Consider the following 22811-nt stretch of genomic DNA (forward strand, 5'->3'; position numbering starts at 1 on the left):
CCCCTTTAAGGACGCCGGGCGTACCTGTACACCCTGGTCCCATTACAGGTGTTTGAAGCGTACTCGAGAGCTGAGCATGCTTAAAACCCGGTGGGTCCCGACTGCTATCAGCAGCCAGGACTCAAGGTTAATACCGGGCATTGCCGATCAGGCATTAACCCTAAAATGAAAGTAAAACAATCCCAGCAGCTCAGCGGAGCTGATTGGGACCATCGTGATGAAAACGCGATGTCCCGATCAACTGAGAGGAGAGCGGCAGGGCTCTTACCTGCCTCCTTGCTGTCTGATTGGTGATCCTCTGCTGCTTCCAGCCTCCGCAAGCTGGACCAGCAGTGCACCGATAACACTGATCAATACTGAGCCAAAGCTTGTGTAAAAAGTTAATAATCAAAAATAAACAAACATGTGGTATCACCGTGTGCTTCAATGTGCAAACTATTAAAATAAGGTTAGTTTAACCGCCTGGTCAATGGCGTACATGTAAAAAAAAAAAAAAATAAAAATTTGCGCATTTTTGGTCACTTTGTATACCGTAAAGAATTTATAAAAAGCAATCAAAATGTCCCATCAAAACAAATGGTACCGATAAGAACTGCAGACCAAGGCGTAAACCTTTTGCCTTCATACATCCCCGTATGGGGAAAAATAAAAATGGGGTTTCCAAGTTGACAATTTTAAACTTTTTAAAATTTTGATACATGTAGTTATTATTTAAAAGTACTAAAATTAAATGACACATAAATAAATTGGGTGTTTTTGTAACCGTATGGACCTACAGAATAATAAGGTGTAATTTTTACCGAAAAGTGCACTGCGTAGAAATGGAAGCCCTAAAAAAACTTACGAAATTACTTATTTTTTATTTCACCATAGATTGTGTTCTAAAATATATCATTTAATTACAAAGTATGATTGGTGACGCAAAAAACAAGCCTTTATATGGGTCTGTAGGTGCAAAATAATGATTTTTAGAAGGGGGGAGGAAAAACGAAAGTGCAAAGTGCAAAAACCAAAATTGGCCTGGTCTTTAAGGGATTAATACTAAAATGTTCCTCGTTTCTTTTTTAATTTCTGATAAAAACTTCACATACATTCTTCAATAGATGTGACACATTGTTTTCTGGTTGGAAAGAAAAAAGGAAAAGAAAATATTGAAGAAAAAAAGTGGTATATGGAGAAGAGAGCATTTAATCACAGTACTCCCTATGGGGATGATCAATTGTAAATTGCCTGTGACTGGCGGCTATTAGAGCCACGCCCATGTTACTATCAATGTATTATATTGTCTTGCTATTACAACAAGCTAGAACCTGCAAGTGTCTATCTATGGAGCATATGGCCATCTAATAGGGCCCATACATGGAGATTAATTGAATAATTCCCTTAAACAGAACATGAAGACCTCTGTTTCTTGTTAACTGCAACTAAATTAAGTAGAAAAAGAAGTTTGTTTGGTTATTGAGTACTACCATTTTTTTCTTTAAAATATTTAGTTTTGTTATCAAAGCATAAAAATACAGGAAGTATTGTGTGTACTTTAGGTCCAAACAAGGTATAACCAGGGCTCAAGTCCTGCAGGAACGCATGGAAACTGAGTTCCTGCACTTTTTTTCCACCAGGAACATCATTCTCATTAGCAGGAGTCCTGCAGGACAATCCCCTGAGTGGAAAACTTCACTTTTTTCCTGGGAAATCTTCACTTTTTTTTCCCAGGACTTGACCCCTGGGTATAACCAGTATAACTAGTCACATAGTAAACAGAGTGAGCATCACATTTTGAACCAGTTGGACATCTACTACTCCTCTAATTCTTGGACTTGCTGTCTCACCTCTTTGTTAGGAACCCTATACCAGTGATGTAACATTGGAAACTAGAATTTGTTTTTACTGTATATGGATAGAACATCTGTTTTGTGCAGGTTTGTCTTTTGTAATTTATTTTATATTTTCTATACTGTTTGGGTGGCTATACAATTTCAATAGCTGTCTGCCGAACAGCTACATTTCATGACCTGCCCATACATATGCATGTTATTACATACATTACATGTTTAATATGAATATTTATAAGTCCCCTATGGAAAGAGGAGAGGTAAGCTGCCACCAGACAGGTCGCAGTCTTTCTCTCCCAAAACAATAAGGTTTGTCAGTTAAAATCCAACATGCTCATCCCTTTTTATAATCTGTTAAGGAACAGTCGTGAGGCTGCCATACACTTAAAGGGGTACTCTGGTAAAAACCTTTTTTCTTTTAAATAAACTGGTGGCAGAAAGTTAAACATATTTGTAAATTACTTCTATTAAAAAATCTTAATCCTTCCAGTACTTATTAGCTGCTGAATGCTACAGAGGAAATTCCTTTCTTTTTGGAACACTGGTGACATCACGAGCACAGTGCTCTCTGCTGACATCTCTGTCCATTTTAGCAACCATGCATAGCAGATGCATAGCAGATGTATGCGAAGGGCAGCATGGTGGCTCAGTGTTTAGCACTGCTGCCTTGCAGTGCTGGGGATTTGGGTTCAAATCCCACTAAGGACAATAATAAATAAAGCATTATTATTATAACGTCAGCAGAGAGAACTGTGCTCGTGATGTCATCAGAGAGCATTCCAAAAAGAAAAGAATTTCCTCTGTAGTATTCAGCAGCTAATAAGTACAGGAAGGATTAAGATTTTTTTAATAGAAGTAATTTACAAATATGTTTAACTTTCTGCCACCAGTTGATTTAAAAGAAAAAAGGTTTTCACCGGAGTACCCCTTTAAGATTTTTGTCCACACCTGCCAATGTTGTTGGATTCAGACAGTTTTTGTCTAAAGTGAATATTTGCTCTCTTTGGGCCCATCTGCTGTCTCACACAAAGACTTATGTGGACAGAGTGAACATGCATAGCCCGCACTTCTACCCACTTGTTCAAATGATTGCCGGGGGGTCAAAACACCCAGACCCCATCCGATCAAAGCTTTTGGCATTTCCATAGTACACGTTAAGTTTTTTTTAAATGACCGTGCACTGTGAAGTATTACATGGCACTAATTGAAATGAGTGGGATGCCTGTTTAGCAGTAACAGTTGCTCTTCCAGTACAAAATGTTTTGTTGCTTTGGGAATTAAAAGTTTTTTCGCCCATTGCTGATTTTGCTATTGAGCACCATACTTAGCCTTGTGTGTTAGACCTGTCAAAAGACGCATCCTTCTTGTTGATAGTCATGTTAGTTAGGAGTACTGCAGCCATAGAACACATCCCCTATCCGCAAGGTAAGGTGTCTGATCATGGGGGGGGGAGGGGTCCAACCCCTGGAACACCCCCCGTGATCTCCTGTACAGGGACCCGGCACTGCCATGGCTCCATGTGGCTAATGCTTGTGTCGTCAACCTTATTTAGCTTTATGGTGGAGGGGGGATGCACGAATGCTGCATCTCCACCTCTCCCATAGAGATACATGGAGGGGACATGGCAGCCAACACATCTTCTGCATGGGGAGAGTTGGGACGCCATAAGGAGATCGTGATCACGAGGGGTCCCAGCGGTCGGATTCTACCCCACCCCCACGACCAGACACTTATACTTAGGGGATAAGTGTTTTATGGCTTCAGGACTCCTTAAATGATATCACTAAAGATACTTCTTACCAGCCCATGAAATTTTACCTGACTTCTTTCTGACCTCTGTCTGTCATTAGACCAGTGAAAAAGGAAGTTATGTCTCCACTTACCTTTTAACAATTACTTGGCTGAGCTCAGTCTAAGCTCTGTAGTAAACTAGTCTATTGACTTGATAATCCCCTAGCAGACCATCAGTGAACTTTAGAGGCCAAGTCACTTAATTTTTCTGTGCCTAGGGCAACATAAATGATCATTTCATTTAGAGTTGATGGCAAGGTTGAGGATTACTTATCCTTAAAATGTTGTTCCAGCAAAAAAAAAAGAGAAAGATTTAACCATCTAGGGAAAATGTAGAGTTACCGACTAAAATATATTTAAATAACAGAATATTTTCTGTGTTCTAGTTTACCAATGTAATGAAGAACAATTAACCTCTTTTTGTATGTAACTAACATTTTTATAATTTTTTTTTCTTTTTAACGCAAGGTGTATTTTCTGACTTTTTACACCCTAGCAAGTGGCTATTATAACTAGAGAAATCTGCTTCTAGGCATAGATTTTCCCTGTAGTATTATTTAGCATTGCAGACTACCTATTCAGTGCAATGCATGGACATTCTGCATCCACTACATTGTGAACTGCTCTAACAAAAAATGCTCTCCCTTCTGGCACATGAAAGGGGTTTCAGTGCTTCTATCAGTATCCAGACACTTACCAATATTGATCGTCGCTGCCTGTAATTAACTTTTTAGACACCATGAGCAATGCCGATCATTGCATCTAAAGTATCAGATCTTACATCCTGGCTATCTCAGTCTGCTTATCACACCTTGCAACATTGTCGCGGGAGTCCAATAAGCTAAAATGGTGGTGGAGTGTCCCCTTACTTGCCACAGATCACTTAATTACTGCAGCAGCCTAGCTTTGCTAGGCTGTATCAATGGAGCACTGATCACATTGCACAATGCTATGCAATAAAATCTAGTGTTTGCATATAAAAGTCCCTTATGGTGTCTTAAAAAGGGCAAAGAAAAAAAAAAGTTTATAAAATTATATAAAATCACCCTTCTTTTCCTATTTTACCCCCTCAAAAAATAAATAAAAATAATAAACCCCGGTATTACTGCGTGCGTAATTGTCAAAATATGTTTATTACCCTGCACAGTAAATGTAAAAAATTTGCAAACATGTCAATTTATGATCACATAATATATCCGAAAAATAAAAAAAGTTATCAAAAAGTCTCATCAAAGCAAAAAATAGTACTGATAGAAACTACAAACTGCGAAAAAATGAGCCCCCATACATCGCCGTATACTGGGAAAAGTTTTTTTTTTTTTTTTGTTTAGAAAAACTATATCAATTGGGTATTGGGTACAAAGCGTAAAACAAACTCCCTAAAAGTTGCAGGTTTTTCATCAATTCTCCCCCCCCCCCCCCCCACAAATAATAATAATTTTTTGGTTTTGCAATACATTTTATGGTAAAATGAAAGATGTCATTACAAAGTACAATTGGTTGCACAAAAAAAAGTTGGGTTCTTAGAAGGTGAGGAGGAAAGATGAAAATGCAAAAATAAAAATTAGCTGTGTCCTCAAGGCAAAAATGGGCTGTGTAACATTACAATTTGCCCTTTTCTATTCAGCTTTTTAGGAATATTATTATTTTATGTTTTTTTCAAATCAACTGGTGACATAAAGTTAAACAGATTTGTAAATTGCTTCTATTAAAAAATCTTACCCCTTCCAGTACTTATCAGCTGCTGTATGCTACAGAGGAAGTTGAGATGTTCTTTTTCAGTCTGACCACAGTGCTCTCCGCTGATACCTCTGTCCACATCAGGTACTGTCTAGAGTAGAAGTGGTTTGCTATGGAGATTTGCTCCTTCTCCGGACAGTTCCTGACACAGACAGAGGTGGCAGCAGAGAGCCCTGTGGTCAGACAGAAAAATACAACTCAACTTCCTCTCCAGTATACAGCAGCTGAGAAGTACTGGGGAAGGATTTTTTTAATGGAAGTAACTTACAAATGTATTTAGCTTTCTGGAGCGAGTTGATATGAAAAATAATGTTTTCCTCTGGAGTACCCCTTTAATTCTTTGCTATGGACAAAAGATGCATATTCGCTCATCTTCACTAGTTTTTGTGAAGGTAGGTTAGTCACTGGATGCTATAAATATTTCTTGAATTCTGATAACATACTGCAGGCAGTGGCACAGAGTGTTTTGAGTGTTATTTTGCATCTTATTTTGGTAAGTATTTTTTATCAAAACCCGAAATGTAACAACTTGTAACAAGTTAATGTACAGTAATCAAGCCTTAGGGTGTATTCACACATACAGTATCCTGCACATGTTTGATGCTGAAGAGTTGAAGCTGTGTTCAATCATTTAGTTGAAATCTAAACCGCATATAAAAAAAGAAACCTTTTCTGACCTCCAGCGCTCCAATGATTCCCCATTCATTTTCGGTCCCCAGCTGCAATCCTCTTCCTGTCAGAAATTGTGACGCTTGGGCCCGGAGTGTCACCCTGCCGCTCAGCCAATCACTGGCCGAGGCGGGACATCACTGTGGCCAGTGATTGGCTGAGGGGCAGTGTGCAACTGTAGGCCCTAATGTAACTTCAGGCCCAAGCCTCACAACTAGATAAGTAAAGGTTTATTTATTTTTAAAGGCTGTTAAGTGGGCAAAGTTCAAATACCGTGCATGTCTATAATATCATTTTGGATTTCACCTATAACAGTACTTCAGTACTAGGTTTTCTAGCTAAAAACTTTTGACAATTAGAGATATTCTACACTGTAATTTATACATTGTTTTCAAGGAAAAAAAAAACATAAACAAGAAACAATTTGGCCATGGAAAGCCTTTTCAAACCCTATTCAAACACGTATACACACATGCCTGAAATGTATATGTTTTCTAATCTGTGTCAGATTTAGTTTATATAAAGCAACCCAAAACCCTCTAATTGTTTTATTTTTTGTTTCTTACAGGTGCCTGTGTCTTCCAGGGTTCTTTGTTTGCGGTATGTCAACTCTTCTGTTAATTGGTTACAAAGTTTACGATAATACATTTATTTATATACACACTTGAATAACTTTCTTTAGTTTGAAAAAGTAAAGTTCTAGGCACCTTGAATCAATGCAAGCAGTTATGATTTTTTTAGTTTTTTTGTTATCGCCACAGTGACTAGCTATTAAGACAACTGTGCGGCATGTGCAACAGCTATAATCTTAAAGTGAAGTCATTAAAAAAAGCTTTTGAGATGTCATAGATACATTTTGCAAGTTTTGATTGGTTGGGGTGCTAAACTCTAATTTCCCCATCTCGCTACAGAAGATAGCTTCTATAGACTTACCAAAGAATGTGTCTCCTGCAGCGAGGAATAAGTCATGGAAGCAAGTGCTTACTTAGCAGTTCTAGCATTTGTTGGGGGTCTCAAATGTAATATTAAGCTACATTCTGAATAGTCCTCAATTAGGGGAAATTTGTACTGCGCAGTCAGGGTGGGGTCTCAGAAATGATGCAGGTTTTTGGCACTGTCCCTCACCAAAATCACACCAACATGCACAAAAGTTTATTCAAATAAAGCACAATTGGTTTTTGAGCTCTTTTATTGATTTCAGTTGGAGCAACCCACACTACCTTACCAAAAAAGTGACATGTGACTTCATTTCAGTGCATGAATAACACAAGAATGAATCCACTGTAGAGCCAGTGAACCAATTTTGCCAATTCTCTGGTCCAAACAAGCTAGTACTGGCTGTTAGGATTATTGCAGTACTGTAATGAAGTCTTTAAGGGCAGTGCAAATTAATTGTTTTTAGGCTTTGATAATGAAAGTAAAATAGGTCAAAATATATATGTATTTATTTTTTTGCTCTTACATTTTCATGCTGATAGCTGAATGATTTTGAATACTGTTCAGATATGTTGATGACGCTTTCTGCAAAATTTTATGGATCTCCCATCTTTAGGGAATGATAAAAGGTCGCTCTAGATAACCTCATAAATAATTCTATGTGAAATCCATGTTTGAGAACTTTCATTTTTTCACATTACAATCCTAAGAAATGACAGCAGAACCAGATGAATATTTTATATTTCTCTTCACCTTTCTTGACTGTACAGTTAAGATTTTCAGCATTCTGCCAGTTGACACAGTTAATGTTGTAATTTTTACACATACTGATCAAGATTTATGTAGTTTAAATGGATTTACTTACCGTAGATAAAATAAAAAGAACACATAAAAAGGAAGTTTTACATGGGAGCCTTCAATCTCCAAATGGCTTGTTCTTATAGATTTTCTAAAGTTCATAGGCAGGATAACTAGAACTGTTTTGTCACTAAAGGGGGTTAAATAGGACCTGTTGCCATGATAACATTATGGTGGTAAACCGTCACCAATTTTCAGACTAATTCAAGAAAACAACTTTAATGTAGTATGGCACAGTTAGCTATTTGAATTGGTCATTGATTGACACTTTTTCAGATTGTCTCAAAATGTCTGCGCAGTCTCATGCCAACTTGGACCAAACTTGTCTACATCCAAGCTACTTTGCTATTTCTAAAAAATGTGCTCCTCTTTTGACAAGTGTGGGGAAGTACACATGATGTGCACCCAGGCAAACTAGGATAAAAAGAACTTAATTTACACAGACAAAAATAAATCCCCTCTGTTTTTTAGTATATCTAATAACAATAATTTAAATATAAAAAACTGTTGCCATAGCTACTTTTAAAACTCTAAAAAACTATTGCAAATCATTTACAGCATTATTTGACTGTGAATGCCATGAAAAGATATTTATATGTGAATAGATGGCATACTGGAAGAGTGTAAAAGTTGTCTGTAGACTGTTACTATGAAGATCTAAATATTTATATGCAGATACAAAGATTATATTAGCTCTTCTTTCTTGCCTAGAGGGATGGTATCAGCTGCGTTCCTCAAACTGCTATTTGTAACTTATCATAAAACCCCAGTGGAAAATTCCACCTCCTTTTCATTTATTTATTTAGTAGTAGTAGTTGCCTATGTATGGTTGTGAGGGGGACCTTCTTTTTTTAAAGAAACTATTGAATCAAATTGACTCAAAGCAGAGTCAATAAATCTTTTACTATTGAACACAGTCTTACCAGGCTTCTAAGCACATGGCAGACTAAAAGTATTTCTGCAAAATACTGGCCACGATGCAATCTAAAATATGATTAATATAAACTATATATAATTGCTTATACAGTATATAAACTTACTATACAGGCTGCACCCAAAAATGTCTTATGTTTACAGTAAAGTGCCCTGTAAATATTGCATACATTATAGCTATTTCCACTTCTGCTTAGAATAAGAATATTTATTCTTAAATACAGGGAATTAGTAACATTATAAGGGTTCTAAGTTTTCCTAGAGCTGCAATACTGGGGCAGACAATCATTTACATGAAAGTGTTGTACATTAAATTATTTAACCCCTTAAGGACTGAGCGTTTTTCCATTTTTGCATTTTTGTTTTTTCCTCCTTGCCTTTTAAAAATGTTGCACCCTTTCAATTTTGCTCCTAAAAATCCATATGATGGCTTATTTTTTGTGCCATCAATTCTACTTTGTAATGGCATCAGTCATTTTACACAAAAATCTTCGACGAAACAGAAAACAAAATCATTGTGCGACAGAATTGAAGAAAAAATTACATTTTGTAACATTTGGGGGCTTCTGGAAAAAAATCATAACTACATGCAGGAAAACTTATACGTTTAAAATTGTCATCTTCTGACCCCTATAACTTTATTTTTCCGCGTACGGGGCGGTATGAGGGCTAATTTTTTGCGCCATGATCTGAAGTTTTTAGCGGTACCATTTTTGTATTGATCAGACTTTTTATTCATTTTTTCATGATACGCTATTTTGGACTTTGGAAGTTTTTTTGCGCGTACGCCATTGACCGTGCGGCCATACCACATATGTTACTTTTTATTTACACTTTTTTTTTTTATGTGGGAAAAGGGGGGTGATTCAAACTTTTACTAGGGAAGGGGTTAAATGATCTTTATTCACTTTTTGTGAAAGAACGCTGTGGCCCCGTGTTATAGAACGGGAGTGGACTCGGGGTGTACAGGTATGCCCTAAGTCCTTAAGGAATTAAAGGGGTTATCTAGCAGAAATTTTAATTTGTCCAAATACCTGGGCTGCTGGAATAAAAATAATACATTTTAAAGGGGTGTTCCAGGAAAATTTTATTTTATATATCAACTGGCTCCAGAAAGTTAAACAGATTTGTAAATTACTTCTATTAAAAAATCTTTCTCCTTCCAATAATTATCAGCTGCTGAAGTTGAGTTGTTCTTTTCTGTCTGGCAGCAGAGCTCTCTGCTGACATCTCTGCTTGTCTTGGGAACTGCACAGAGTAGAAGATGTTTGCTATGGAGATTTGCTTCTACTCTGGACAGTTCCCGAGATACGCATCATCAGAGAGCACTTAGACAGAAAAGAACAACTCAACTTCAGCAGATCATAAGTACTGAAATCATTAAGATTTTTTTAATAGAATTTCCAAATCTGTTTAACTCTCTGGAGCTAGTTGATATATAGAAAAAAGTTTTTTCCAGGATAACCCCTTTAACTTACCTTTTGCCGCTCCCCTGGTGCCGCTGGAATTAGTCTCCCATCCTCTGTTCCCGATCTTCTTCCAGCTTTTGGGGCCCAACACATCACTAGGAAAATCGCTGGGCCCATTACATGACACTGCTGCTCAGCCTATCCCAGCCAGAAGAAGGCTGGGGCCAGAGAAGACCGATTCCAGCAACATTGTGTGGGCGCTGAAAGGTAAGTTAAAGATGCATTGTCATTATGAAAAACTCTAGTACTACTGGTAAGATTACTTTTTTAAATATAAATTTATTACAAAAAATTTCAATTTTACTAAAAAATCTAAAATGAAAGTTTTAGGGGTCATCTGTCTTTATGCAGACAGACTACTCTGTATTTTGCAGCATACTGGATATGGACATAAAGTTTGTTGGTATCCAGTATAGGAGATCACCATTGCACCATTACAGCCTTCAGCTGTTCCTAAACTACAACTCCCATGATTGTGTTAGTAGTTTTGCAACATCTGGGGGTACAATCTTTGTAAAACTGCTTTAGAGCTATGTATTCTCCAGCTGTGTGCCTACAGCTCTTGCAAAACTACAGACAAAGAATGTGTGGGCATGCTGGGAGTTTAGTTTTGCAACAGCTAAAGGCAACACTGCTCTAACACAGTGCTTTATAAACACTGCAGCTCCAGCTGTTGCAATGCAAAACTACAACTCCCCCCATGTTTGAACAGCCAAAGCTTTCTCTGACTGAATGACAAAGAAGCTGATCAGACATTCAGGAGTCTGATTTTCTTTACTGATATATGATAAATCAGCATTTTTGGCGTTTTAGTATTTTTTTTTGCTTTCGCCATTGACTGTGAAGGTCTCATGTCTGTCATGTCCATGTCTATGGGAGGGGGTATTCTGGGTTTATACATCTTACCCTCTACCCCATAAGATGTATGATTGCAGGGCATCCCGCTGCTGGGGACCCCTGTGATCATACATCTTATCCCCTATCCTTTGGATGTATAAACCCAGAATACCCCTTTGTTTGGACAATTACACACGCAGTGATACCAAATATGTAACATTTTCTCTTTTTTTTTTTTTTTTTTGTAAAATGGGAAAACAATGGTGATTTTATTTTTTATTAGGGGAGAGGGTTTGATATAATTTTATAGACTATTTATTTTTAAGTTTGACACTTTTTAGTCCCCACGGGGGACTTTAATATGCATTCATCAGATTGCATTCCCTGTATAATGGTAGACCTATGGCATAGCATTATACAGTGTGATTGACGACAGGAGTTATTCGGCGGCAGGAGGCAGGTAAAGGAGCCCTCCTTCCCTATCTTAGATCACCGCTGCCTTTCATTAGCAGTGAGTGTCTGACTACAGACAGTAGCTCACACGCACTTCAAAGTCATTCAACGCTCCAGGGCATACAGGTACTCCCTCCAGGGCATACATACTGTATATGCTCTGGGGAGCATAAAAGGTGTTTCCTGGATGCAAATTTCTAAATGATTTCTTTATTATTGAATAATTCCACTTTGCAAAGGGCCTACTTCCAATCATAGCAGCCTTATATTAAGGAAATCTGTAACCTAATGCTTAAAGTAGCTCTTAGGTAGGTAGTGCTTCACTTTATTTAGTTGATTTAAAGATGGTTTGAGTGCAAACTTTCCAAGTTGCCGCTTGTTGCTGAGAAATGACTTCATGCAATTTAGAACCTCTCCTATCAGACATTAGGGTTCCTTTTTTTAATTTTTTACCTTCTGCTTTTCTTGTGACATACTTTTCTAAATGCCAGATGCTTACACCATTAATCAATATAGATTTGCAGTTTCTGTTTCATTTGCTACTAAAGAAAAAAAAATAGCAGCAAAACAAAATTAAAACTGCAATCAAAGCAAATACTAATATAATTCAAATGGTCATTGGGGAGCAGTTCAGAGAAAGCAATGTCTTCACATTTAGGGAGAATTATGCTAATATCCCTCTCCAATTTTTTCAATAAAATAAGACATCTGGTTATATAACTGGAGCTTCTATCAGCTCATGCAGTTTCTAATTCTTCCTAACAAATACTTGTTCCATGTTTCTCCTGGGCATCTGTTCCTTGACATAAAGGCAAATGTAGAACTTGATACTAAGATTGTATCCCTTTTACGTGAGAAGTGAAGAAAAAAAAAAAAAGCGGGTTTCCATAGTAAAATCCTCCCCAATAGGTACCTTTTTAAGGGATTATGCTGTATTTGAAAAAATGAGCTGATTTTTTTTTTTTTTAAACCAGCACCACATGTTTCTCAGGTTATGTGTGGTATTGCAACTCTGCTCTATTAAAGTGAATGGAGCAAAGCTGTAAAATTACATACAACCTGGGGACAGGTGTGGAGCAGTTTTTGGAAGAAATTAGCTATGCTTTTCTATTCCTGGATAACTCCTTTAATGATGCCTGGCACTTGGATGTATCTTTATAGAAGGCCACAACATGTATTCCATCTTTCTTCCTTTGCTTTGTATTCCATCTTTCTTTTTTTACTTTGCAAATTAATATGTGCAGGTTGTACAGTCCTGGTTATAGATGATACCAACTGCTGGGCCCCGGCTCTGCTCTACTAATGCACGTTTAGTACCCATCACGTCAGCTGGATGAAACAAGCCCCCTCAATTCATCTCCATGGGAGAGACAGAGACACATGAATGCTGTGTATCCGCCTCTCCAATAGAGATGAATGGATGGGACTTGTTACAACCAGCTGGCGTGCTGGGTGTGAAACCTCATTTCCTGGAGCAGAACCCGGGGCCCCATATGGGAGATGGCGGGAGTCCCAGCGGTCGGATCTCCCGTGATCAGACACTTATCCCCGATCCTGCAGATAGGGGATACATTTTGTTTCGCTGGACATCTTCTTCAACCCCTTAAAGGGGTACTCCGCCCCTAGACATCCCCTTGTCCCCTATCCAAAGGCTGCTTGGGACCCCCGGGATCTTGGCTGCGGCACCCCGCTATCATTACTGCACAGAGCAGACTCGCTCCGTGCATAATGACGGGCAATACAGGGGCCGGAGCATCGTTACGTCACGGCTCCGCCCCCTCGTGACATAACAGCCCGCCCCCTCAATACAAGTCTATGGGAGGGGCGTGGTGGCCATAACGCCCCCTCCCATAGACTTGTATTAAGGGGGCGTGCCATGACGTCACAAGGGGCGGAGTCGTGACGTCACAATGCTCTGGCCCCTGTATCGTTGGTCATTCCGCACGGAGCGAGTCTGCTCTGTGCAGTAATGATAGCGGGGTGCCGGTGATCTGACATCTTATCTCCTATCCTTTGGATAGGGGATGAGATGTCTAGGGGCGGAGTACCCCTTTAAGGACCGGACCTTTTTTCATTTTTGCACTTTCGTTTTTTCCTCCTCACCTTCTAAAACTCATAACACTTTCAGTTTTCCACCTACAGACCCATATGAGGGGTGTTATTTTGCGCCACCAATTTTACTTTGTAATGACATCAATCATTTCACCACCAAATTTACTGCAAAACTAGAAAAAAAATATTTGTGGGGCAAAATTGAAAAAACACAATTTTGTGACTTTTGGGGGCTTCTGTTTCTACGCAGTGCACTTTTCTGTAAAGATTACACTTGATCTTTATTCTGTAGGTCCATTTGGTTACAAGGATACCTAATTTATGTAGGTTTTATTTTATTTTACTACCAAAAAAAAAAATAACTACATGCACCAAAATTAGTATGTTTAAAATTGTCATCTTCTGACCCCTATAACACCAGGGACAAAAACGCCACTGTCAGGTTTGACAGCAGCGATGTAAAGGGTTAATAGCCGCCCACGGCTGTGCCCCAGCTACAGGGATCAGCTGGGGGCCAGCCAGTATGGCGCAGGCTCGAGTCAGGAGCCTGCGCCATACACTGCTTGCCGTCTCAGGATGAGCCAGCTTGTCCTTTGATGGCAACTGGTTAATGAAGGACTGAAGACTTGAGTCTGAAACCTTTACCCTATACAATGATTCCCTAAAATACATCTGTTAGCCAAATTGGCAAAGTATTCTCTTAATACTTCTTACTAGAGATGAGCGAACTTACAGTAAATTTGATTCGTCACGAACTTCTCGGCTCGGCAGTTGATGACTTATCCTGCATAAATTAGTTCAGCTTTCAGGTGCTCCTGTGGGCTGGAAAAGGTGGATACAGTCCTAGGAGAATCTTTCCTAGGACTGTATCCACCTTTTCCAGCCCACCGGAGCACCTGAAAGCTGAACTAATTTATGCAGGATAAGTCATCAACTGCCGAGCCGAGAAGTTCGTGACGAATCGAATTTACTGTAAGTTCTCTCATCTCTACTTCTTACCTTTAACCTGTGAACAGTAAAAACTGATTTATGACAGTTGTGCTGCTTTATAGTCTCACAAGTATGGCTATATCTGGTTATATTTAGTATAATTACTTTTATACTTCTGATATGTAACTTTATTATGCAGTCCATACATAAAGTTGTATATTCTCTGCTTTAACCTGGGCTCAAATGCATATTATCAGAACTATCTATAATAAATTCAATTTTTTTTTTGACGAATATGTTGCCACATAAATAGTAGTTCTCAATTATAATATTAAGATTTGATATTCAATGTTGCCAACATATCCTTGCCAATCTACCTCTATGCTGAATAACTTTTTACTACTGTATATTCTGTTGAACTCACTTTGTAAAAGTTAAAATTCATGAAACCTTCTACTACACAAAGGATTGATTTTGATTATAACATTTTATTTAAACTAATGTTTCTTTATGGCTTTTACTCTTAAATCTCTGTATGGATGAAACTTTTGATATACAAGTTATTCATATATACCGGTAGATTGAAATTGGAACTTATATATTGGTCCTGTTTAACTGTGGAAAATAAGCATTTTTCATGTTTTTTTCATATCACAAAGCTTGCACATTTACAGAGTGTGGTTTAAGAAAAATATTTATTAAACATGATGATCAACTTGCAATATTGGTGGCTCTATTAATATGGCAAAATGACTGTAACACAAGCATTTCTCTATATTTCTCACAATATCAGTTCTGCACAGGTGGTTAAAGCTTGTGGTCAGGACAGATTTGTTGTAGAATGCCGAACATCTTAAACCAGGCTTACTGAGCTGCAAGTATAACCAATGGGATTTTGTTACTTTATTTAAAGCATAACTATCTTTACAGCAGCACTGTTCTTTTCTTAGTGGCCTATTTTCTTTTCATATAGATCCCTAGGGCTGAACATATGTTGAACTATGATATGCGACTCTGTTTCTTTTACAATGTACACCTGTGGCAAATAGTTATTGATAATATATGAGCATCTGATGTTAGACTGGGATGGGTCTGGTTGCCTTTTGTTATTGCTTGTATTTTCCACTTAACCTCTTAAGGACGCAGGGCGTATGGATACACCCTGCATTCCGAGTCCTTAAGGACGCAGGGCGTATCCATACGCCCGTGGGAATTCCGGTCCCCACCGCTAGCCGGTTGGGGACCGGAGCCGGATTCCTGCTGAAATCGTTCAGCAGGCATCCCGGCATATCGCCCAGGGGGGTCATTATGCCCCCCCATGTCGGCGATCGCCGCAGATCGCTGGACAGTTCAGTCCAGCGATCTGCGGCGATTCCGGGTCAATCGGGTCTCCAGTGACCCGGTGACCCGGAATTACTGGCTGTTCGGGGCAGTCTCTGACGGCCCCGAACAGCCAGAGCCTGCAGGGGTGAGGTGGCACTGGTGCCACCTCACGATCGCCCTGATTCGTCGGCCGGATTACCGGCCGACCAATCAGGGCGCCTGCTGCGGGTGTCACTCCCGCACCCGCTCCGCCCCTCTTCCGGAGGACGTGAGCGGGTGCGGGAAGACGACCCCGGGTGCTGGGGACCCCGATCCCCGGCGTCCATGTTGGGATCGGGGCCCCAGGAGCGACGGTGGCGGCGAGGGACAGTCCTGCGACGGAGCAGCAGCAGGAGGTGAGTTACATGCTGGGAGCTGTAGTTATGCAACAGCAGGAGGCAGACCACCACAACTCCCAGCATTCCCTTATGGGCATGCTGGGACTTATGGTTTTGCAACAGCTGGAGGCACATTTTTTCTATGGAAAAGTGTACCTTCAGCTGTTGTATAACTACAACTCCCAACTTGCACAAACAGCTAAAGTGCATGCTGGGAGTTGTAGTGGCGCATCTGGTGGTTGCATAACTACAACTCCCAGCATGCCCGTTGGCTGTCGGTGACTGCTGAGAGTTGTAGTTTTGCAACAGCTGAAGGCACACTGGTTTTGAAACTCAGAGTTTTTTTTTACCGAACTCAGTGTTTCACGACCGGTGTGCCTCCAGCTGTTGCAAACTACAACTCCCAGCAGTCACCTTACACCATGCACCGTACATGCTGGGAGTTGTAGTTTTGCAACAGCTGGAGGCACACTGGTTTTGAAACCCTGAGTAAGGTCACAAACTCAGTGATACATAACCAGTGTGCCTACAGCTGTTGCAAAACTAAAACTCTCAGCATGTACAGTCTGTCAGCGCATGCTGGGAGTTTTAGTTTTGCAACAGCTGTAGGCACACTGGTTATGTATCACTGAGTTTGTGACCTTACTCAGGGTTTCAAAACCAGTGTGCCTCCAGCTGTTGCAAAACTACAACTCCCAGCATGTACGGTGCATGGTGTAAGGTGACTGCTGGGAGTTGTAGTTTGCAACAGCTGGAGGTCCCCCCCCAATGTGAATGTACAGGGTACACTCACATCGGTGTAGGCTTACAGTAAGTATCGGGCTGCAAGTTTGAGCTGCGGCAAATTTTCTGCAACAGCTCAAACTTCCAGCGAGAAACTACTGTGAACCCCCACCCGTGCGACTGTACCCTAAAAACACTACACTGCACTACCACAAAAAATAAAATAAAAAGTAAAAACACTACATATACACATCCCCCCTCCCCTCCCCAATAAAAATGAAAGCGTCTGGTACTCCACGGTTTGCAAAAGGGAGCCTCCAGCTGTTGCAAAACAACTACTCCCAGTATTGCAGGACAGCCGTTGACTGTCCAAGCATGCTGGGAGTTTTACAACAGCTGGAGGCACCCTGTTTGGGAATCACTGGCGTAGAATTCCCCTATGTCCACCTATGTTTTAGTTTTTTTTTACATATGCAATAGTTGTGAAACGCCTGTGGGGTATTAAGGTTCACTTAACCCCTTGTTACATTTCCCGAGGACTCTAGTTGCCAAAATGGTATGCCATGTGTTTTTTTTTTGCGGTCTTGGCACCATAGGGGCTTCCTAAATGCGGCATGCCCCCAGAGCAAAATTTGCTTTCAAAAAGCCAAATGTGATGCCTTCTCTTCTGAGACCTGTAGTGCACCAGCAGAGCACTTTTCACCCCCATATGGGGTGTTTTCTGAATTGGGAGAAATTGGGCTTCAAATTTTGGGGGGTATTTTCTGCTATTACCCTTTTTAAAAATGTAAAACTTTTGGGAAACCAAGCATTTTAGGTAAAATTTTTTTTTTTTTACATATGCAAAAGTCGTGAATCACCTGGGGGGTATTAAGGTTCACATTACCCCTTGTTATGTTCCCCGAGGGGTCTAGTTTCCAGAATGGTATGCCATGTGTTTTTTTTGCTGTTCTGGCACCATAGAGGCTTCCTAAAGGTGACATGCCCCCCAAAAACCATTTGACGCTCCTTCCCTTCTGAGCCCTCTACTGCGCCCGCCGAACAATTAACATAGACATATGAGGTATGTGCTTACTCGAGAGAAATTGGGCTAGAAAGACAAGTAAAAATGTTCTCCTTTTTGCCCCTTGCAAAAATTCAAAAATTGGGTCTACAAGAACATGCGAGTATAAAAAATGAAGATTGTGAATTTTCTCCTTCACTTTGCTGCTATACCTGTGAAACCCCTAAAGGGTTAAAACGCTTACTGAAAGTCATTTTGAATACTTGGGGGGGTGCAGTTTTTATAATGGGGTCATTTGTGGGGTATTTCTAATATGAAGACCCTTCAAATCCACTTCAAACCTGAACTAGTCCCTGAAAAGAAGCGAGTTTCAAAATTTTGTGAAAAATTGGAAAATTGCTGCTGAACTTTGAAGCCCTCTGGTGTCTTCCAAAAGTAAAAACTCATCAATTTTATGATGCAAACATAAAGTACACATATTGTATATGTGAATAAAAATTTTTTTTATTTGGAATATCCATTTTCCTTACAAGCAGAGAGCTTCAAAGTTAGAAAAATGCTAAATTTTCAAATTTTTCATAAAATTTGGGGATTTTTCACCAAGAAAGGATGCAAGTTACCACAAAATTTTACCACTATGTTAAAGTAATATATGTCACGAAAAAACAATCTCGGAATCAGAATGATGACTAAAAGCATCCCAGAGTTATTAATGTTTAAAGTGACAGTGTCAGATTTGCAAAAAATGGCCGAGTCCTTAAGGTGAAAAAGGGCTCAGTCCTGAAGGGGTTAAAGGGGTATTCCAGGCCAAAACTTTTTTTTTTTATATATATCAACTGGCTCCAGAAAGTTAAACAGATTTGTAAATTACTTTGATTAAAAAAATCTTAATCCTTGCAATAGTTATTAGCTTCTGAAGTTGAGTTGTTTTTTTCTGTCTAACTGCTTTCTGATGACTCACGTCCCAGGAGCTGTGCAGTTCCTATGGGGATATTCTCCCATCATGCACAGCTCCCGGGACGTGACATCATCATTGAGCAGTTAGACAGAAAACTTCAGAAGCTAATAGCTATTGAAAGGATTAAGATTTTTTTAATTGAAGTAATTTAAAAATCATATATTGAAGTCGGAACTCCTAAATATTACGCTCCCACAAGATAGGGTTGCCCGTCTCAAATCGCTATCTCCATTCCCCTGGGCCTCTTCTTCTCTCAAGTACCTAGGTGTCTATATTACGGCCTCTCTATCTACACTGTTCGATGCAAATTACAAACCTCTGCTAACAGACATTCATTCCCTTTTGAAGGAATATGACAACCCCCTAATATCTTGGATTTGGAGGAGGAATGTACTTAAGACATATGTAGTCCCTAAAATAACATATAAATTTCAAATGTTACCAATTGCACTTCCCCCCTCCTTCTTTCTCTCTGTTAGGAGATTGTTCTGTACATACCTATGGAAACATAAAAAACCTAGGATAGCACACTCCCTCTTATCTAGACCCCCAAATAAGGGAGGTATAGGAAATCCTGATATGCAGATACTCTACCGATCCATACAACTCAGGAGATGGATACTATCCCAACCTCACATTCACACATCCCCTGTCTTACACCTTGTGTCTGAATGGCAGTGGGCCCGTTGGATGGGGGGAGATGATTTCTTAAAGTCCCTATGGTTTCCTAAGAAAAGACGTTACTCTTTATCGGATGAATCAGTCCTTCTCTCTGGCATCTTCACTGTCTGACATTCTCTAGCTCCTGCTTTATCTCCTCCTGTCTCCCCTATCCTCCCAGCTGGTCTGATACCGGTGATCGTGCAATGTGAGTCCCCGACATATGCTCCTCTTTGGGAGAAATTGAATTGCTACCCCATCAACCAGTTGTTCATTGACGGAGAGGTTCCTACTGAAGCTACTTTTCGCTCACTACTGCCTCCTTCGAGTCTCTCTTTTTTACACTTAGCACACTTGAAACATTGTTGTTCCCGATTTCTTTTAGAGATGGGTAATATCAGAGAATGCACTGATTTTTGAGAAGTCCTTGACATCCACATCCTCACGACTGCATAATCTGTCTTATGTTAAGACCTTATATATGCACGCTATCCCCACATCTAAACCTGGATACTTATTATCATGGGAAAAAGAGCTCAATATCTCCCTAACTGACTCAGAGATGAGGTATATTCTCACTCACTCACAGGGTTTTTCCAGATGTATCAGACTCGGGGAAACACATTACAAGTTACTTTCCCGTTGGCATAGGACACCTGAATTCCTATATACACATGGTGTTTCAACCTCCAGCTCTTGTTGGAGATGTGGAACACAAGTTGGAAATCATTCGCACATCTGGTGGACGTGCCCCTCCATTAGTCCCTTTTGGTCTAGCAGAAAACACAGAATAAACTCCATATTACCGGTTCCAGTTACTCTAGAACCTGATATGGTCCTCTTGGGGAAGCCCTCTAGCACATACCTCCCCCACAGAGATCATCTGCTAACGCACTTCCTGGCAGCAGCCAAGTCGCTTATACCTCTGAAGTGGCTTGACTCACGTCCTCCAACTTTGGAGGAGTGGGAGACAAAAGTCCACCAGATCTGCAGATTTGAGGAGCTTTCATCAAGAGTTGCCCGAGCACATGATAAGTTTCAACGCACCTGGTCCCCCTGGTTGGAATATAGGAAACAAGCTGTCTAGTGAACTCTCTATGAACTCTCAGCCCTGATGTCCATTATCGCTATCGCCTCTTTCCCATGCCACTACCCCCCCCCCCCCCCCATCCTTTCTAATTTTATTTCTTTCCCTCCTCTTCTTTCTTTCCCGTCTTTCTATTCTACATATTTTCTGGCCTCTGTCTGTTTTAGTAGCCACTGTTTATCGCGAACGGTGAAATGAACTGTATCGCACGTTTTATTTTCTGATCTGTATGCCACATACTGACTGTTAACATTGTTCTCATATGCTGTAACTTGCTTTAGTGAAGAAATTAATAAAAAGTTAATTGAGAAAAAAAACCTAATTTAAAAATCTGTTTCACTTTCCGGAGCCAGTTGATATATAAAAAAAAGTTTTTGCCTGGAATACCCCTTTAAGGACATTGGAAGCAAATGTATGCCCTGGTTCCCTTGGTACTTAACACACCAGTTCATCCTAAGTGGCGTTCCAACTATGAAACGAGCGCAGCAGCAGATTGCCGACAACATTGAGTGATGCTATGCACTAGCATAACATTATTCAGTGGTAGCATACTAAAATACAAATAATCTCATCTCCAAATAAAAATTTAAATAACCCTCTTTTTCCCATTTTTCAAGTAGAAAATGCTGATATATTTGGTATTGCTACATGCAGAAATGCACATACTATTAAACTGTTAAGGATGAAGGGCGTACAGGTACACCCTTGTGTCCTGGTACTTAAAGGGGTACGCTGCCCCTAGCATCTATCCCCTATCCAAAGGATAGGGGATAAGATGTCAGATTGCGGGGGTCTCGCCACTGGGGACCCCTGGGATCTCCGCTGCAGCACCCCGCTGTCATTACTGCACAGAGCAAACTCGATCTGTGCGTAATGACGGGCAATACAGGGGTTGGAGCATCGTTATGTCACGGCTCCACCCCCTCATGATGTCATGGCCCGCCCCCTAAATACAAGTCTATGGGAGGGGGCGTGGCATCCATCACGCCCCTTCCCATAGACTTGCATTAAGGGGACGGGCCGTGGCATAACAATGCTCCGGCCCCTGTATTGCTCGCCATTAAGCACAGAGTGAGTTTGCGCTGTGCAGTAATGATAGCAGGGTGCTGCAGCGGAGATCCCGGGGGTCCCCAGCGGCAGGACCCCCGCGATCTGACATCTTATCCCCTATCCTTTGGATAGGGGATAAGATGCTAGAGCGGAGTACCCCTTTAGGACCAATGGAGTACCTGTACCCACGGAGCACGCTCAGCAGCCAGGACCCACGGTTAATGCTGGACATGGCCGATGAGGTCGATGCCCGGCATTAACCCTTTAGACGCCACAATTAAAGTTTTTTTTTTTTCCTGTAGATTTTGTTATAAAATAGGTGAAGTAATTACAAAGTACATTTGACGCAAAAAAACACACCCTTATTTGGGTATGTAGGGGAAAATTGAAAGTGTTATGGTTTTTAGAAGGGGCGGAGGAAAACAACGAAAATTGACCTGGTCCTTAACCCCTTAACAACCCAATGACGTACCGGTACATCATTATGTTTCAATGAGTGGGGTGGATGATGTGTGGGAGGGAGGAAAATGGAATTGTGGGATTTGTAGTCAAAAAAAAGAAAAGTCAAACGGGAAATACTAGTTCACAAAAAGCTAGCCACAGTGTTATGGTAATCTCACAACATAGCCATTTAGCCCCAAGACAATCCTTCCTAAGCATATCCATTACTGCCTGCCAGGTCGTACTAAAATCACCTTATGGTGAATAACCCCTTTAAATTGGCTACGTCCTCAAGGCCAAAATGGACGGTATCCTTAAGGGGTTAAATACATTTTTTTGAAAAGGAAAAACTAAAAACATTTGTGGGTTTTCCACCAGTTCATTTAGTAGTTTCTTATTTCTTATGTAGCACCATTAATCTTTCCTTACATAGAAAACTATATATATGACTCAGTAGTGCTTATATGAAAACACTAAACTTTCAAGGATTCTGAAACTAATTTTCACAAACCCTCAGAATTAATTTTCACATTTTCATGAAATAAATTGAATTCTGCTGTGCTGTGATGGGACTCACAAACTCTATCCTCTTTGGGGAAACACATTTTCTCTCAGCAGTTGTTTCCTATTTAACTGTTACTTTTCAACATTTTATTTGGATTTTCCTTTTCTATTTTTTGGTAATAATG

The 22811-nt window shown here is 40.1% G+C and overlaps 1 protein-coding gene across 2 annotated transcripts in view; it reads left to right on the forward strand.

Annotated features, from left to right (window-relative positions):
- Positions 1-22811, forward strand: part of FRAS1 (Fraser extracellular matrix complex subunit 1) — a 596246-nt gene that overhangs the window by 42626 nt on the left and 530809 nt on the right. For both annotated transcript variants that reach the window (XM_056568808.1, XM_056568807.1), the window contains exon 2: positions 6601-6632. In XM_056568808.1, coding sequence (XP_056424783.1) covers positions 6601-6632 — 32 coding nt within the window. The remainder of the gene's footprint in view (positions 1-6600; positions 6633-22811) is intronic.

Source organism: Hyla sarda, chromosome 1, assembly GCF_029499605.1.
Source record: "Hyla sarda isolate aHylSar1 chromosome 1, aHylSar1.hap1, whole genome shotgun sequence".
In the NCBI taxonomy this organism is placed as follows: Eukaryota; Metazoa; Chordata; class Amphibia; order Anura; family Hylidae; genus Hyla; species Hyla sarda.